Source organism: Scatophagus argus, chromosome 6 (assembly GCF_020382885.2).
Source record: "Scatophagus argus isolate fScaArg1 chromosome 6, fScaArg1.pri, whole genome shotgun sequence".
NCBI classification, from domain to species: Eukaryota; Metazoa; Chordata; class Actinopteri; family Scatophagidae; genus Scatophagus; species Scatophagus argus.
This window is the reverse complement of record NC_058498.1, coordinates 15,247,750-15,267,244: the sequence shown is the minus strand read 5'-3', so window position 1 is coordinate 15,267,244 and position 19,495 is coordinate 15,247,750. Positions and strand designations below refer to the sequence as shown.

Below are 19,495 nucleotides of genomic sequence, written 5' to 3'. Positions count from 1 at the left end.
GTTTTAGTTTACAGCACAATGTTGGTTTACCACCAAGAAGCTGTGACTGTGTATTTGCACTGAAATCTAAAGTGTGTTCTGCCCTCTAGCCGTCAAAAAAACAATCAACGCAGGTTTAAAACAGCAATGGGCACCGTTTGTACGAAACATATTGAAACCTTGAAAATATTTTACTTTTGTGAACCTGACACAAATATACCGCAAAAGGCCTTTACTCACTTCTCTTCAGTAGTTTCAGTGTATTGGACGGTCACAATCTGTGCACTCTCAGACTCCTTAGTTTCTGTTTTCTGTTTGAAAAAACAAGAGAGAATTAGCTATAATCTCTTTATGTTCGCTTCAGCTAACCATTAGAGAGAGCAGGATAAACTCTTGGCAACTCCATCCGACACACAAATACAGTCTCCATTCAAAACATTGTAATTGACCATCACCAGTACACACATTACATTGCACACACACAACCAGCACTGTAAAGTTTCACATGTTGAAATACTGTCTGGACTAAAACTGCTCAATAAACGTGAGTAATAAACACATCTACATTTCAATTTATAGTCAAATGAAGAATGGGCATATACAAACTAGGCAGCTCCGAGTGGATTAGACTTACTGTGACAGATTTTGAAAAAATGACGGAAAAAAGGAGCAGGGGGGCACTAATCCTGCAGCTCCCCTCTGAGTGTTGTGTTTACTTTCTCAGGGTTGCCGGATTAAACTCAGCCCAATAAAGAGAAATGAGAGGCAGAAAAAAGGGAAGGTGTGAGGGGAGGTGAAACAGTGGTGAAAGAGAGGCTTTGGTTTGCCAAAAAACCCCCAAAACTTTTTACTGGAACTAATTAAATAAAAGACAAGTGAAGTTTAGTTTTTAAGCTTTATTGCAAACACTGATCATCGCAATAATTTTTGCAGGGCCCATAAGTTTTGTTTCCCCTGACTTACCAGAATGGTCCTGGTAGGTTTGTGATTGGTGTTGCTCATACGCCTGGATTTGGTCTGCTGAACTTCATGACGGTGGACCCAACCCCTCAACTCATGAGCCAACCTGCCAATCAGTGTATATTAGTTTTTTGTTTTTTTTATTTTTTACATTTTAGATGTGATCTGAGCGAGGTCATGGTCTTATGTGAAAGGAGAAAAGTACATTAAAAAGGTCATAACTTACTCTAAACACTTGGTCCTGTTAACAGGAGGCTGGCAGGGGGGAGGCGGCCTGAGAAAGATAGGATCCTTCACCACCATCAGGGCCTTATCCTCAGAGCTACAACACAGAGAGAGCAGACAGAGGGTGTTAAACATGGAGGACAGGGATAACTTTATAAGGCTGTTCAGATGCTCCCAAATCAATGTAAGAATTTCATGATAAAAAAAATCTGTTAAAAATACTTTCCACATGTTTGGAATATGCTTTGAATGCAAACTGAGAGCCAACATGGCCGCTTGCCCTCTGACAGAGGCGAAACACCCAAAGCAGATTGAGTAATGGGAAGCTAAACGGCACCAAAAGAAAACCCAGCGTGCCTTCAATGTGGGGACAGTTATATCCCTGCTGAATTTCACTGATTACTCATCAGTTTTACTGATTGAAATTCTTGATACTTGACATGTGCAAAGGCGGCAGAGTGTCAGTGGCTGAATGCAACTTTGAGTGTAGAACTGCAGAGATTCTGATGTGATGTCTTTAAATCCTTCTAAGAATAACCAAACATGCTACAGTGAACTAAGCATAATCAATGTGTAGGTCACATACTGTCTGATCATGGACAACACAGGCTTGTTACCATAAGGTGAGTTTACATACATTGTGGATTAGCAGCAGACTGCATGACTTGACTTTCCTCTTTAGACGTCACTATGACTTTGATTACAACTGTTATACCTCAGTGAGTGAATGATTCTGTTGCTTGAGGTGATGATGTAGACTGTGCACAGTCAGTGCCCACCTGCGGGGGGCCTGTTATCAAAACGTCTGCCACCGACGTAATACCTCCCCTGGGCCTCCCTAATCAGAGCCAACACGTCCACTACGCCTTGCCTTCCTGTCTCTGAACACTTTGGAAATGGCTCGGCAAGACAACCTGTCAGACCGCAGAGGTCTAATCGTAACTCCAACAGAGGGGCCCGTATTAACCTTCACACACACCTTCCTGTTCAGTGGGACCCCAAGATTAGGTTGCATATCTCCCTCATCATTCTCCCCTCTGCTGCGTTTGGTGCTGTCACCCCTTTTGTAAAGGCTAATGTGTTCCTTCCTGTCGGCGCTAGTTTAATGCTGGTGGGGAAACCTGATACTACAGCTGAATGGTTTACATTAACATGAAACATACCCTACACAAGCTCTGACAAAACACAGGCTGGCAATGCCATGCAGACGTTAGACACTCTGACCAGCTTGCAAAACAACTTTTCTGGACATGGGGGTGCAGGTAATGTACCAAACAAGAATGTTATTTATGCAATTTACAAATGAGACTGCTGGGTCTCTATTGCATTAAAAAGGGAAAGAAAAATATATAGCCCTTTAGAAAAATAAAGTAATACTGGCAATATAATGCTGGATGTCAAACACAGTCTGACCCCCATTCCCCACCTTGTTACTCAAAGCACAACTGCTGGCTAGCTTGCCAGGGGCCTGGAGGCATATGGACAGAACTGGTGTCCGACTGGTGCACATGTTTACACATGCCATAATGAGCTGGACTAGTTCAGAGTGAGGACAGGCACAGGTGCATCCTGGTCCGCGGACAAGGCGCAGTGTTGTGAAAGGTGTCAGGGGTGGGGCGTTGAGCTCATTACCTGTCTGCAATCTCAGAGGGGCTGCTTCTGAAGGGATCAGGCTCGATAATTGCCTCAGTCTCTTCCTCTGAGGAGAAATCCAACAGGTGTCTGCCGCTGTGCTGCGTGGAATAGACGTCAAGCTTGGAGCGACCCTGAAACAGACTGAGGAAACGGAGGACAGGTGAGGTGAGAAGAGAGGCAGGTGAGGTAAAATGAGGACGCCCAGGATGGAGGAAACGAACTGTAAAGGAGACTTGGGCACTGGACTGAAATGACTGCCAAATTCCATGCGGCCCACATCCTGTGCACAGGAGGGTTTTTCGTTTTTAGCCACAAGCAGAATCTGAACTCTGATCTAGACTGTATAACCCAAAGCAAGCCAGGCACACACACACACAAGCAAAAATACACACGGTCTCTTTCAACGGTATTACTGCACTGGGTGGCATTTTCATTTCAAAGGGATCTGACCTCAAAAGCAGCCATACTTCACATTCCAAAGGAGAGCCCCGATACAAAACACACAGATGCAAGTGCAGGTACAGACACACACAGCCACTGTGAACACCACTCGAGTAGCAAATGCAAAGTAATTCATGGCTCCCCAGAAACTTTGTATGCTTTAAGCTCTGGAGAACAACTGAAAGAACATATTCCCAGCACAGAGCACACGCAGATATTCAAAATCAACAAGTTCAACAAGTACACGCTAGCATCCTTGTGGATAAAGTTATTCCTGAGAGAAAACAAACATTTTTGTAACATGCAAACAGTGAATTCATCATTACAGCTGGAGGTGTACTGTGACCTTGGGTTTGTGGAATTACACAATCTCTCCATCTGCTGAGCAGGGTGGAATCAGCAGTCTTTCCCCAGTGTAGTTTTACATGACTCATCTTAATTTGACACCAATATTTATATTACAACAGAAATAAGATAAACTGCCATAAACAAATGCTTTATGCTTTTTTTGTAGCCTGAAAAGCTTTTCATTTTACATTTGCGAATGCTGCATGGTTACTTTCCTTTCGTCCCATCAGGGTGTCTTGAGACTAATTCACCCATTAGTCACAAAGTCCTGTAAACTCTGGCAACAACAACGAATGAATGGAACAAACACACCAGAGTGCCTTGGCAGGATTAGTCAGTTTCTTTAAGCAACCAGATCAGTCCCACTCAGCGTAAGATGGGACTTGAGCTGTATGTGCATTGATGCACAACAAGATTCAACAATCAGGTGATTTTTGCTCAATGCTTTAAAAGGAGACTGTGGTGAATTCATGTGATAAATATTAACAAGAATTAGGTAAACTGTTGGCAAAATGCTGCCAGAAGATTTGTGTAAACACGCTGCTTCCATGGGAAATGAGCTGTATTGTGCTCAATAAACATTTCTGTGTGTCTTACATGGAAGGCGAAACACCACCATGAGTCATTGGGGCTTCCCATTTGTTTTCCTCCAATAATCATACTTTTGTGCATCCATGATACGTCGCTGTTACAAGAGGTTTTCCTGCCATCATCGGTGCTCTTTTGCTTTCAGACAGTAAGTGAAACCGGTGCGCCATATTTACAAATCAAGTGTCATATGCTCACCTCATTGGTCCAACATTTAGCACGAGGAACACCAACACCACCATGAGACACACAGCTCTCCTCTTGGGGGCTTTTGCATTTAATGCTGTGTTCTGCAGGAAAAGAAAGACATCATGTGATATTATGACTTGCAGATATGAGTTATCAGTGACTGACCACTCTCAAAGCTTGCTTTGGATCTGATATTGTGCATAGGCATCTTTACGATGTAGGCTGAGTAGATGTATTGGCAGAGCTGTGGCTCACAGCTTCTCACCTCACTCAGCAGGCTCTCCAGCTGTTTCTTGAGGCTGCCATTCTCACACTGGAGCGCCTCATTCTCAGACAACGCCAATTTCAGGCGAGCTTCCAGAGAGAGCAGATACTCTTTTTTCTTTTTGCGAGACAGAGATGCAGACTCACGGTTCTTTATCATGCGTTGCTGCCGCTGAGACATCTTTGACTGGAGCGAGAGGGGGACAAAGACAGAAACAGAAACATAAGAATAACATTTTGACATAGGTCACTACCTGTGTCAAGTCATGCATGTGGATGTATCCATTTGCCACCTATCTAAACAGGAAAGAAGGGTGTGAGAATGCTATTGTGAGAATGCTATGAAACACCTCCTTCAGCCACCTGTTGGGCTGAAGATCATAGCTTCCCCTCACTAGTGTGACATCATGTTTATCTATGCTCTCAGGGACATTTGGGCAAAAATGGTTTTTCGTTCATGAACAATCTTTGTCTGTACAGTGTCAAGAGGATAAGTGGGGAAAAAAACTGATATTCACACATTTAGGTATGCAAAATAACACAGAACAGTTCATCTTTGATAAGTTATGTTATATATGCTGATCAGTGTTTCCACACCAAACACCAAGCCTCATTCCTCCTGTCTGAAAAAGAGAAAATAACAGTAAAAAGATGGATGACATAGTGAGAAAGTAAATGGAAGAGGGGAAAGGGACACAAACATAAAAGCCATCGTCAACTTCGTTATTCTCACCGGGAAAACACCTCGGCCACTGATGCTCCAGTTTGCTACAGAGATAAAATAATAAACAAACATGTTCAAGATGTGTGGCGAGGTTAATGACGCCTCCGTAATAAATCAAGGCTTTAACAAGCCCCCAGAGAACCCTTAAGTGCACATGATCAAGCTTCTGCTTGATAATATTTACACTGACATCCTCTGAAAGGCCAGGAGGTCACTTGTGATGCCTCGGTTCTATATGTGAAGAAACGTGTTTACAGAGCGTGTCATGCTTTGAGACATGGATTCATGACTGAGACACATAAACAGTGAGACACTATATATGTTACAGGTCTAGATGTTTGGGGTTTTTTTTAAAGCTCAGTTTAGTTTAGTCAGTCTTAATTGTTGCAATTGCACATGAGTTAATGAAATGCTTAACTAAACAAACAATATTCATCAATTAGATTTTATTTTGTTTTCTCAAGGTTTTATGCTAAATTAAGACTGTTTACAACAATGCCCAAAAGGGCAAACAAAAACACAAAATAGATATGTAAAAATAAACAAATTAGGAACTAAATAAATAAATGAGCAGGAGCTGTTTTCCAGCTTGTTTCCAGTAAGAAAAACCATTGGGATTCCTTTTGATCAAGGTCAGTGAGGTGAGACCTGAAAAACAAAGTTTTCCACTCAAACACAAACATCAAATATCTTTGCATGCCCTATAGCAAATTAAGACGACCCATGACTGTGGTGACTAGCCAAACATCTTCGTGGGCCATCCAGTCCCCAGCTACTCATCTACTAGTCTTCTCCTAACACAAACACCAGGGTAAGCCTCTAAGATCCTGGACCTAATAGCCCCGCTGGTGATTAAGTTATTTGGATCCCTCTATTTGTGTTCTGTCTCCTGAGAAACCCCTCTGTCTCCCAGCCCAGATCTGGGAGCCGTGCCACTAGCCCGAGCCTGGGAACACTGCAAGTAAGCAGTTACCAGGGAGTGGAGAGCAGGGGGAACTTCACATGGCCACCACAATGAGGCCGAGGAGGAAAATGTGGGGCAGGGGGCAACAAAATGGCAGAGCGGCATTTCTCAATTAACCTCCCTGGAATGGATGGAAAAACGGCTGCTGGCTCAAACTATTAAAGCGCTGATGGGAAAAGTCAACGAGAAAAAAAAAACCAAAACAAAACAAAAAACTGCCAAGGTGCTCATTAGCAGGGCACATGCTCAGAGTTCTACTGAAAAAGAAAATTTCTGCTCAACAACTCTTCCAACACGATACAGGAATGAATGCAGGTGAAGAGGAGAAAACAAGAGTCGACAAACCAACAGATCCCAGCACGCCTAACTGTCACACTGCTGGTGAGGGGGTCTTCTCCTTCCATTCAGCATCTAAAGGGTTACTCCAGGAGGAAGTGTGTGATAAACCATTAACCAACCCAAATGGGAGGGGAGTTTAACAAGTTTGAGTGAAAACATGTCCTGATTTTACTGTAGGTCATAAACACTTATAACTGTGGCATGCCTTCCACAGGTGAAATAACTGTTAACCTGTGATAATGAATGTTTTTTTTTGTAAGAGCTATTTTGTGTTGGATTTCCTTTTTTAAGTTTTTCTTACGTTTCCATTTTAAAATCCACGTTTCTTGACTGAAACTGCACTAAGAGTTGAGGGTTACACAAGTTGGTGCAGAACAAAAGTAAGAGAGTTTCAGCTGAATGATGATGCTTTGCATTGTACAATGTGGAAGTGACTTAAACATGTATTCTTTCTCATTGCCAGCAAGGGATACAATGGAAGTCAGATTGCATTTAAGCCTATGAAAATGTTACCATACTTCTCATCTGATTTCTTACCCGAATAAACAGTTTCCTAATGAGTTTACGATCTGAATAGCAGGTTTGAAGACTTCTTCAATACCACATGATGTTCATTCATCAAGTTATGATCCCATTTAGAGTAAAATAAACAATAAAACAGGGTGTGGTAAGCTTATGACTGACAAGGTGCTACCAAATGTGTTCTTGGGCTCTCAGTCAGATCCAGTCAAGATAAAAGGTGAAGCAATGCATCTACAGCCCCACAATCTTGGCCAAATGTGGTCACTTTTTGCTACAGAAAATCAAGACAGCAATGGCCTTAATGCCAAATTCAAAGATTCAAAGCCGTAGTCCACAAACAAGTGGAAGATGTGACAGTTTTTTTTTTTTTTTTACAGTCTACTATAAAACCAATCACAAAATTTACCCTCCCATTAGGTAAATTAGAGCAGCAGGCCTTCATTTGAACAACAGAGTTTTGTGTGATTCACAGTAGGTTTCCCATTACACAAAAGCAGCTCTTTGACATTTTAACAAGAACAACCAGATGTGGTGACAAAAACATGAGTTCAAAGTCCAGAAAGCGGAAACTTTCAAATGATTTTCAACAAATCATATGATAAATTGTTCAAATCACTCAGTGTATTCAATTAAGCGCCTTGTATTAAATAAACAAGATACACTGTTGCTCCACTCCTGGCATCCATGATAGGGTTCTCCCTGTATAAGTGTTGAACAACGAAGCAAAATAGCAAGTCAACATTTAAGAATCCTGAACAACCTGATGTCACGTTTCAAAGAGCTGAGATGGTTTTAATTAAACTCTGTTGTAGCTATCCACTAATTTTCTCTATGTGAGTTTTCTTTAGCTGAGCTGAGGTCTCTGATTTTGGAAACTGGACACTCATGCAAAACAAAATTAAAGACATGAAAGCATCATCTGCTATGTTGGAGGGAGTGGACCTCTTCCCGTCCTGAGCACATCATCCTTTCCTAGGGTCCCCTGCTGTAACTCCTCCAATCCTGCTAATAGGAGAATTTGTTGAGGCTTGCAATTCCAGCCTGGCCTGTTTTTCAGTCTAGAATGCAGAGCCACACACACACAGAGCTAAATCCCAGTTGTGTAGGAGCTCATTACATTTCAGTGACCCAATCCCTGATGGCTGTTTACAGCTGTCGCAAATGCTTCGTCCTGCACAACACCTGTCTGAAGCATGTAATCGTTAGCAGCCGTTTAACACCCCGGCTTATATAGGTTATAGAGTACTATGAACAACATGAACAGTGGTACCCAGACATACTGTACATACAACATGCACTAACACCTGGCACTAGCATGTCATCTTTAACAGGCATTTTACACATCCCACACAGCACACCACTGTGCTGCAGCCAAACCACAGTGAGCTTATAAAGTGAACACAGCTGCAGCGGGTCCGAACATTAGGAAACACACTCACACAGCATGATGCGACTCAACAGCTTCTCAGTAGGCCACGCAAACAACAAGTCTGTTTCAAGTGAGAGTATGTAACTCTGTAAGAAATTAATTGTCCTTCTTACAAATGAAAAGCTAAAATCACACACAATAAGGTACTGGTGGTTACGGTTATGTTAGCTCTGTAACTTTATTGAACCAAAGACTTTATGACTCCTCTCTGCCTGTGCTACTGTTATTCTATGTTCTAACATGTATTAAAAAGTCTTGGAAACTGTACTGAGTATAATTGATATATAGTTAAAATTAGCTGTATGATACCTTGCAGTGTTTCCAGTGTAACTGAACATTTCTGGTGGGCCACCAGGGCAAAAGGAACCCGCTGCCAGACCAAAAATGAAATTTGAAATTACAGATTTGTTTCCACTTCCTTCTCTTCCTATGTATCCTCTCTACTATGCCTTTGTTAGCAGGGCAGAAGTGACAGCAACAAGGCCCATGCAGCACAATATCTTGATTTTCTATCTATAATTCATTATGTTGCACTGTCTAGCTGCTATTTTTCTTTATTGTACCACTGTAATGTCATGAAAGACTTGTTTCAATAATTAGTTGGCTTTCCAACAAGAGTAAATCTTGACTCAAGTGTTGAGATAAAAGTATTGTCAGCTGATTGCTTTACAGTTTCTTCACCACTCAAGCTAGGCATGATAGAATTATTCAGCCCACTGAACTGATGTCCCCCTTATGCAAAGGCAGGACGTAGGCTGTCTTCAAAACATTATTTACCATTATTGTCAATTGTTTTTACAGTGGCCACTTTTTAGCAAAATGAACACAGTCTTCCCTAAAACAATGGGGAAAGCAAAACAAAAAAAAAAACTTTCAATGTTTTCTCTTGAGAAATGAATTGAGGTCTGAGTCCCAAAAACAAAATCTTATGTCTCCCCTCACAGTTAATGTGTACAGGCCCTCCCCTTTAATCACCTATTGTAAATTTTATTGACTTGCTTAGGCTTACATAGAACTGTGAGGCATGTTTGTTCTGGCCTCTGTTCTGGGTTTGGAATTCCTCGACATTGTTCTCAACGTCTGGCACGAAAAGTGCTTCTCCAGACTCGATTATGTTCATGATAATTGGACAAGTTCCTCTTAGGCCCCTTTTTGAGGTCGACTATTTTTACAGCCACAGGTCAATCATTACCTTTCATAAAACAACAACCACTTGTGAAATTTCAGCCGAGTTCAATCATTAAAAAAAAAAACTGTCGAAAAACACTGTCAATGTCCAAACATATTGAGCAGATGCGTAAAAGTGGACAACGTGACACTAGGTTATGACACATTACCCATGAATGTTTTAAACGTCCATTGGTAACGCATCAGACCACAACGCGCTTATTCCTATAAGATGAAAATAGTCGAAAACTGGATCCACTTTCCGTGGTTGTCCCAGTGTCACCACAGAAATCATTGCAGATGATTTGGGGACATTCCACAAATCTGACACATATGCACCTCCCTGATTAAAATGTGCCCATAAGAACACTGATGCACTTTTGCAACTCCACTGCCACGTCAATGCAGAAGAGAAAAGTATGAATGTGAAAAGCCCTGCTCTCAAAATAAGGAAAAAAAAAATTGAAGAAAAGACAGAATAAGTACATGTTTCCCAACTCCAGGGTTGAAGCCTGAAACAACACCGAAACTGCTCAAAGTCACAGCATCTCTCTAACTTTGTGAAAGAGGGCTGACAATCCAGACAAGCAGAAACAGCACTTCCAGTTCATTCATGCAACAAAGAGAAGAGAACTAGAAACACAGGTCAACAAACTAGCACCAGAGTCTTACAAAGAAAGAATATAAGATTCTTCCTCCCAAAATAAGACCAGCAGCACACACAAAAGATGGTGAGCTTTTATTGAAAGGCCACAAGCTTGCACCATAAACAAAAACATACTATAACTGAATTTTCTTTTTTTAATCTTTAAATCTCTGGGGTAGTGCCCACTGCACTTAAAAGCACCTCATACAAGTTCCTGAAAGCTGTCCTGCGCAGTCATTAGACAGAGCTAAAAGAGCCTGCGAGGAACACATACTGATGATCAGGATAGTGTGTGTTCACTTTACATGTTAGTGTACTTGTCTTCTGTCCACTGCAGCTGTCCTGACATCATCCTGAAGGCAACACATGGAAGGATCCACCCCCTGTGATCCACATGGAGAGTTGTGTCCTTCTACGATACCGTGCACACTATCTGAAGTACAATTGCATAATAGACATCTTTCCACTAAAACCCCACAGGTACAAACAAAGCAGGTTATTTGTGAATCGTCTGTGGCTCATGGGTTATTATCATGATGACAACCAGCTTTATTTCAAAAACGACATATTTGATTACATTTTTAATGAAGGAACTATAAAGTGTACCAGAGTCACAAATCAGTCAATCAAAAAAACAAAACCGATCAAAACCCATGTCTCTAAAACCTGTCGTTACCTAACTTGAGCTTGCCACTGTATATTTTTCTAACCCTAAATGGGTTGAGGGGAGCTATTTTCACATTACAATGTCAAAATAATTAAATTTGAAGTCATTTGGCCTCAAATCATCAGTCATGTTATTTATTCACTTATGAGGAGATGCGTCATTTGCAAGTGTTTCAGTGTGGAAAAACATTCAATTATAAATTTTAAAAAATGCGTCAACTTTTTACTTCACGTGTTATGGAGGAATTAAAGTTAAGGGTTTGTGAAATCATAATAAATACCAAAGTTTATGTTGGACAGAATCCAGTCCAAGTGTGAACATAGCAACCATAACATCATATTTACCTAATGGGCAAGTGCATACACGTCCATGCAGATATGCATAAGCCTGCAGCTGCAGGTGCACTCAGGGAAGTCAATGCACACAAACACAACTTTTGAAAGGAAGTCCCATGAAGAGGCCTTGTCTTATAAATTGCTTGAACACATTCATACACAGCAAATTAAATAACAAAATGAGCTTGTGAGCAGAAAGAATCCTGCAGGTTAGAGAAAGAAAAACAGAAGACGGCGACATACTCTTCTACTGACAGCAGACGAATCACGGTGAGTCATGTGTGCAAAGACAAAATGTTTGACAACGATGTCAGTGAGTTTGTGCATGACATTATATTTGAGCAATCAAATGTCCACTTAACGATATAGGGCTTGGGAGCCTGATACTACATAACTTCATGTTTGTACCTGTACAGGAGGACTCTATTTCTCTGTAAACAACCTCCCATTTGTTAAATGTGTAACCAGAGGAAACAACCGGAGTCCCCTCTGTATTAATATCTCTGTGCACTTCAACAGTGTAGCAGGCAGTGAGGCTTGTGATAACAGAGTGGGGACAGGACTCACATCATCGTCTGATGAAGGGCTTCGAAGTGTGACGGAGACCACTGGAGGAGCCGCGACGGGGACGGGCCCATCCTGCCTCAGCATCGGCATGGCAACCACATTGCCGGTGACGGCCTGCGGTGGCTGGATCTGTAGCACCTGGCTTGGCGGAGACAACACTATAGGACGTCCTGAGAAAGAGACACAACACATAGATGATAGATACAAATTGTAGGTCTCAGCTATACTACAATCATATTTTTACTGTATGATTAACACTGATGACGCTGACTGTGATTATGTGTGTCTGTCAGCTTGTTCTTATGCTTCTGTTTATGTTCTCACACCACATCTGTCTCACCATCTAGAACAAAAATGCTCAAACTAGTATTCCATACAGCTGAAAGCCACATCAGACTGCTGTTAAAAGAGCCTTCCGCTGCAGATGGTACAGTCCAGCTCCCTGAACTTCCTTTGCCTCTGGTGACCTACATTAACCCCTCATCTTTAATAGGACTTTCTGTGTTTAAAGTACAGGTGGAAAAGATGTTTACCATCCCAACCTGAGGTCTTAAACTTCCACATTCCAAACGGAGAGGTGTGTCAGCTTTATGTGCATGAAGACATAAACATGGATGTATGCCCAGATTCAAGTGGATTAGAAAAAAAGAAACTGACGAAATGTCACCAAAACCTGATATTTGTCCATGTTTATTAATGTTCAGTTCATGTAAGAGCCTCCCACAGTGTACTCCTCCCTTCCCCGTAAGACTATGCCACGAGCCATGCCTCACACTGACCCAGCAGCCTTCACCTCTAATACTGAACAACCTGTCAGCACTAATCATGTAGAAGTGTTAGCCAGTCCTGCTAATGAATGTGTGTGGTGCCAATGCTGTCTTGCGCACAAGCTCACCATCTGTAAGAAGAATTCATGAGGATGAAAGTCAAAAGAAATTAAAGGCATTAGGAGCACCTGTCAGCTTGTTTGTGCTTAGGACATACATGACTGCCCAGGTCGGATTCTATAAAATATGAACTCAACAGTAAATAGCTCTAATTTCCTCCTTCCTTTCTTCCCCTTGATGCACAGGGCTCACCCCTCAGCTGTGAATAATGTAAGATCTTAAACCAAAGAGACACATAACACTAAGCAGGCTTGACGTGGCGTCCATCTGGGGTCCTAAACTTTGGATGTTCTTGGCCCAAGCCATCTGCCATCTTGGCAATTACCATATAGATAGGAGAGCCAAGCTTAAATTCAACTTGAGAGAGGTCAGACACTCCACCCACTTGGGTCCCAGGCAATGACATAAGTATTTACATTGGCCTGAGTGTTGCTGACGTAACAAGCAGAGATGACCAGATTGGTAAACCAGGGAGGTAAACCACAAAACAACACAATAATGACTTTAATACACAAAACACACAAAATCACTCAGCAACCCATAAACAGTCTTTGATTTATACTTGGCTTAAAAAACAAACTTTCCTGATTGTATATTCATGATGGCTTATTCCAATTGTTGTAGCACACATTTGGTAATATTTTGGATACAAACAGGAAACATCTGAGATCTTAATGTGTGAGTTAATTATCATAATTTGACTTGACTAGCATGGGACAGTAGTGAGGACTCAAGATCACTGATGCGCAAAAACTAAGGGTTAAAGCACCATCTGCTGGCCAGGACACAACTATTAAAATTACTGCCTAAGAGAGAACGACATACAAAATGAGAACAGAAACTTCATGCTAATATCATGCCATCTCAAAATTAAAATGAATCACATAACACGTTAAAGAACAACACACCACTTCCTAATACATGCACTGCACAAGTCTGATGCAATACAGTGTGATTTGAAGTAATGTGTCTCCATGTGTTGCAGTGTGAACTCTGACCTGCAGGGGGTGCTGGTTGGATGCTGACTGGAGCCGGTTTAACCACAGGAAGCACAGTGGTCTGCAGGGGCTGGATGATGATTGTCTTGGCTGGCAGGGGGGTTGCCGCATGAGCCAAGGGCACAGCTGTAATCAGGGGTTTCGGCTGGATGGAAACCTTCGGGCCAATCTGAATGGGCCTCTTGACTGGCTGAGCTTGTTTGGCTGGTGTGTGGACAAATAGGATGGATGGGGGTTTTAAGGAGCGAGGTGAGAAAAACGTTTTTGTAAATACAAGGAAAGACAGAGTCTAAACTCAGGTGAGAACATTTGCATTTGGTGTTCTTAACAGGCTAAATTTTTCTTCTTTTCTTTTTAAATGAGAGACCACTTGTGTGTCTCTTTGGTTGACCACATAGCAGAATTGTGCCAACCCGGTTTTTGGACAAAGCATACATATATATATATATATATACAGACAACAGCTGAATGAGCAGATGTGCGGTGGTGGGGGCTGCCTCACCTCGTGTGGTCTGGCTGGTTCTCTTTGGTGCTTTCTTAGCTGGGGATGAAAATACAGAAAAGCCACTGGACTCTGAGCAGACAGAAACAGGAGAGAGCTGCAACTGTGGGGACAGGGCCTCATCCTGGAAGGGGAAGCAGAGAAGACTTGTGTCTACCAGATACTGGACCTATTTTTTCTAAACATTTCTAAACAACAATCATTTAACAAAAGCATTATTGCAAGTCAGTGACAACTAAAATGAGTGAAATCTGAAATAATAAATAAGATAATAAATAACAAACTCCTACAATGGTTTAATTATTGACTTTTTAACACACAGTAAAATGCTGTCTTGATTGCACCTGTTATTGTCATCCAAACAGGTTAATATTGAACACATTATGCAAGAGTGGCTTTAGGAACATAACGCTTGCCTGTAGAAGTATCAGTCATCAACAAGCGTCAGAAGAAAGCAGAGAACACCGTCTGACAAAATATGTTGGATCTGTCAATTTTTCCTGAAGCCACTCATAATCTATGCATTACAGTACTTATACAGTACCTGCAATGCAGTGAGACACATCTGATTCATAAAATATGAATCAAGTGTCGCTGTCAATACACAAAGACTCTAGCAGACAAATGTGTCCTTGGATTGAGTCAGGGTGATTCAGGTAGCAGATAAATATGTGCAGAAGGTGCTGTGGCCAGACAAAGACGTAACCCTTGTCCTTGTTCTGACACACTGTGAAAACATCTGCCTGCTAAATTATGCTAATGTGTCTGAAGTTGTCAGCGCCTTTTATTTAATGAGGGGTGGTGCACAGCTCAGACCGGCAGCAAATTATTAGTGTGACAAGGTGTTTAAGGCTTTTGCTAATAAGTGTCTCAAGTGTGTATGTGTGTGCGTGCGTCGATATCCAAAAGCAAAGAGCAGCTGTCAATGTTTGGACACCATCTGGATGAAAATTGCGCACCAAAAGGGGCACGTATGCAAATACTCACAACCAATAACAATGGTAAAATTTGCATTGGAAATACAAGTCAACTGGCAAGAAGTGGGAAGGACAAAGAGTTTGAAAACAGTCGCTTACTTGAAAGGAGTATGGGGACAGGGCTTCCACAGAGGAAGGAGAGGGGACAGAGCTCAGAGTGTGGGCAGGTGACAGAGAGTCCACGCTCACCTCACCATCTGGATACACAAGGACAAAGACACAGAAAAACGCGTCATATATGTAAGCTTATCAGCAGCAGATGGATGTGGATTGCTATCCCTGTGCATTCCCAGAAATAAACTCAACACTGAAACCTTTTCTAAGCCGCAATAAATACACACCCAGTTAATAAGCTACACCCGACGTCTCTGCAAATCAACCATAAAGCAGCAATGCAAGATGAGATCAGTTATACTTGGTCGGAATTCTTCAAGAAATACAGGAGAACTCATGAACAATCTGAAATGCAGGTAACTTATGTACACACACAAAACTGTATGCAGTTTAACAGTTTAAATGAGAGTATTCTGTCAAACTGCACAGCATATCACTGTGGAAAAGCACAACACATGAGTTACATCATATGAATATCAAATAGATGGAAATCAAACTCTCTTTTGGTTTATCTCTCTATCCATCCAAGACCTATCACTGCTTATCCTGTGGAGGGTCAGGCGGGACTGAGGCCTATCCCTGTTTACTCTATGAGAGAGGCGGGGTACATCCTGGATAACTTGTCAGTTCATCACAGGAGTGACATAGAGACAAACTAACCATTCATGCTCACAATCATACCTATGGACAATTTTGGGCAATTCAGAGTCACTAGTTAACTCCACTTGCATGTCTTTGGAAAGTGGGAGAACGTCAGATTACCAGGATGAGTCCAATGCAGACACAGGGTGAACATGCAAATTCCACGCAGAAAAACCGTGACCGGGGTTCAAACCAAGAATCTTCTTGCACTGAGGCGAAAGCACTAACCACAGCACATGTCGAAATGTGTTGCTGTACCTGTGCAGGTGCTGATTGTGTCCACTGCATTCCATGGCGGTATGTCGATATCAAAGTCCAGGTCTGGACCTTCACTGGCCTGAGAAACCGAGCACACACTTTTTAAACAATGGGCCTCATCAAAATACAGAAGGGAAACAAAGGCAATGTCTGATCGACAGAGTATGCTATGTGCTTGTAGGAGGAGAACTCCAAGTGTTGACGAAGCAGTCAATAAAACTCTTGTAACAGTTGCTCTTATTGCCTTATGGCTGACACCTACACAATGTATGTGGGGAGCTGCTGCTTCTGTGTCACGTGTGCTGTGCTACCACGTTAGCTAATGATGCAACTGTACCTCCATCTCTGGCCCACTATTAACAAGCTAATGTCTGGCTTGTCACGTTTCCTGTTTCATGCGTTTTGCATCATACTTTCAGATTTAGCCAACAATTTCAGTTTGCATATTGATAGAATGAGCTACTCACATAGCCAGCGTTCTGCAGGGCCTCAAGTAGCTCATCTGCATCTCCTAGGTCGTTCAGCTCATCAAACAGGCTTATGTCTGCGAAACAACAAGCGAGCAGTACACAACAGCAAGTCAAACTACTTAGCTTTGCACAGTTTAAGTAAGACACTAATCATAGATATCAAAATAATAGATGGAAGTACAAAAAATATCATAAGATTCCATATTACTTCAGTATACTTGCCAGAAGCAAGTGTAAGTAGTTGTATATGGCTTTAGATATAATTTTAATTTTGATATGAATGGGCAAAGGAGGTAAGCTATTGTAAACTGATTTAAGTCAATAGTTGACCAGTTATCGGCATGTTTTGAATAATGAGAAATGCATGTACAGAATTCTATTAGTTTAATTTCCATCATAGAAAATACACACAACACACTCGTCCAATGCATACAAATACTGATATGACAACCAAAACAACAAACAAATGTTCAATGCAGCATAACACAGGGACTCAAACAAACTTTAAAAGTAAAACAAGGTGTGGTGAATAAAACTGTGAGATAAGATATAATGCTGTAATTACATAGTAACATTAGTATTTGTTTTAAAAAAAAAAGCATTGCCGAGAGGTAAAAACGAGGCCAGATTAAGCTTTCTATTTAATTTACTGATTATTTGGAAATATTTACAAATACAAACATTTAATGGTGGAGAAATTAGGGGGGGTCAACGCTTCAGCTTCGTCCAAAACAAGTGCAGCAAACCATCTTTTCAGCACAGTTTCTGCACCATGTGTGATCCATGTGTCCACAGCCTTCAAGTAACGTGTCTGCGTTAGTCATGTGTGCTGTGTATAACGTGTAATGTATCCAGCCATATCGCTTATTATTTACATTACATTCAGGCTCAGCAGGTTACATCATCTACAGCTAGCTAATGCTAACCATAGCCGCTTGAAGCGTATGGAAACACAAGTGCCACGCTGAGCTCAGACGTATGTACGAGTGTTGTGGAGACGGAGACCTTGTCACAAATTGTATTTTACGGGTACCCTCTCTTCCTCGTGTGAGAGTAAAGCCGTTACCTCTATAGCTGTCTCTGTTTGCCCGTGTGAGACTTTCTAGAAAGTGCCTTTAAACGACGCTTACCCCACTCTCCTCCCTGGTCGATTGAGATGCCTGTCTCACTGTCCATCACGGGATACTGCCGATGGTTTTCGAACTGTAACGTTACGTCTGTTGACATGTCCTTTTGAATTCATTAGTGAGTTGTCTCAGAGAAACAAACTGCGATCAAGCGATGGCTCATAGGACTGTTCATCTTACAGTTGTTTGGTGGGTAACTAACTTCCCGTTTGAGGCGAAGATACACGTCTGACTTTACCACAAAACTACGGGTGCCGCCGAGGGACTAACATGTGGGAAAGGCATCAGCGCTCTTACGAAAATGCAAGCACACAGTCGAAATGCACTGTAAGCGGTAGTGCCTTACTATACCACAAGGGGGCAGGATAGTACAGCACGGTGTGTTTGTGTGCATATAGTTGACCTCTGTCTGACAGGACTCGAAATGGCACAGAGTTCATGATGGAAGCGAGAAGAAGTAAGTGAATTAGGTTTAATTTTGAAACTCTAAATGAATTTAAAATTGCAAAATACACGAATCAGGATCAACTTTGTTATTAGCCAGGCGTGTGAATTTGACTGTTTGAGCTGCTCTCAGTGTTCTATGGATCCAAACTTTAAATTCAACACTTATTCTAATTCTAATTCTAATTGTGGACTAAAGTCCAGTTGAAAATAAGCAGCACCTTGCCCTTAATTTGAACATGTTTTGTCAGGTTAGTTGAATGAACCTTGGTGTAAGGCCAACACATGTGGGAAGTCCTAAAAGTGGTGAAATCAGAACAACTACTGAGCTCACTTGTCAACAGTGTCGGGTGACCCTTTGACAAACCCCAATCTACCTTTTCCCCCGGTGACCATGATTAAAAAAATGGACTTTGGCTTTGTTAAAATTCAAATATATCTTTGCAAAAAACACTATACAGCCTTTTTTGTAGTTCCCCACAGTGATTCAATTCCTCTCATTCATGGATTAGTACATGATTAAGTCATAGATGAAGCTCTCCAATGACCTGTTGTACAGATTTCAAAATACCCACCAAAGAGGCTTCATCAGTTCTTCTGGTTGGTTTGAGGGCCATTCAGCCATTCTGATGTCACAAGGCACAATGACTTAAAGCCACATGGTAGTCATGTGAGGGTTGGGTGAGTCACGTAAGGGGTGGCAGGCTGACAATAAATGTGTGATGGCCTAAATGATTTAGTCTACCTGTTCAGAAGGCACTGAAGTTGAATACTGTCTCAATGTGACCTCCCTTTGCCAAGTGATGTCGCAGGCTGTTGTTCAGTCCACATTCATTTCCACTGGTGCGTCCCATTGTTGTGAATTTGTGAGCCATACTACAATGTTTAAGATTGATAAGACAGTATACACTATGTATAAAAAGCCTTGTTTGAACACAAATAAATAAATAAACTTCTATATATTTCTAATGTGGCCTTCTCAAAAAAGGCTACTTTCTCCATCGAAGAGAATGGCTTGGCAGTATTTCTGATGTTAGTCAGCCAGATGAAGATAATTTGGTTGTTTGCTGTCCTTTCAGTACCACAG

The 19,495-nt window shown here is 41.6% G+C and overlaps 1 protein-coding gene across 1 annotated transcript in view; it reads right to left on the bottom strand.

Moving 5' to 3' along the window:
• The window catches only part of atf6 (activating transcription factor 6), a 31,351-nt gene extending 13,119 nt beyond the window's left edge, over window positions 1-18,232 (bottom strand). Inside the window, exons 1-13 of the mRNA XM_046391141.1 lie at window positions 17,968-18,232; window positions 16,835-16,911; window positions 16,368-16,446; window positions 15,453-15,550; window positions 14,377-14,500; window positions 13,875-14,078; window positions 11,990-12,159; window positions 4,631-4,816; window positions 4,375-4,466; window positions 2,797-2,940; window positions 1,166-1,261; window positions 943-1,045; window positions 220-290 (exon numbers count right to left, since the gene is read on the bottom strand). Coding sequence (XP_046247097.1) covers window positions 220-290; window positions 943-1,045; window positions 1,166-1,261; window positions 2,797-2,940; window positions 4,375-4,466; window positions 4,631-4,816; window positions 11,990-12,159; window positions 13,875-14,078; window positions 14,377-14,500; window positions 15,453-15,550; window positions 16,368-16,446; window positions 16,835-16,911; window positions 17,968-18,064 — 1,541 coding nt within the window. The 5' untranslated portion in view covers window positions 18,065-18,232. The remainder of the gene's footprint in view (window positions 1-219; window positions 291-942; window positions 1,046-1,165; window positions 1,262-2,796; window positions 2,941-4,374; window positions 4,467-4,630; window positions 4,817-11,989; window positions 12,160-13,874; window positions 14,079-14,376; window positions 14,501-15,452; window positions 15,551-16,367; window positions 16,447-16,834; window positions 16,912-17,967) is intronic.
• Window positions 18,233-19,495: the final 1,263 nt, after the last annotated feature.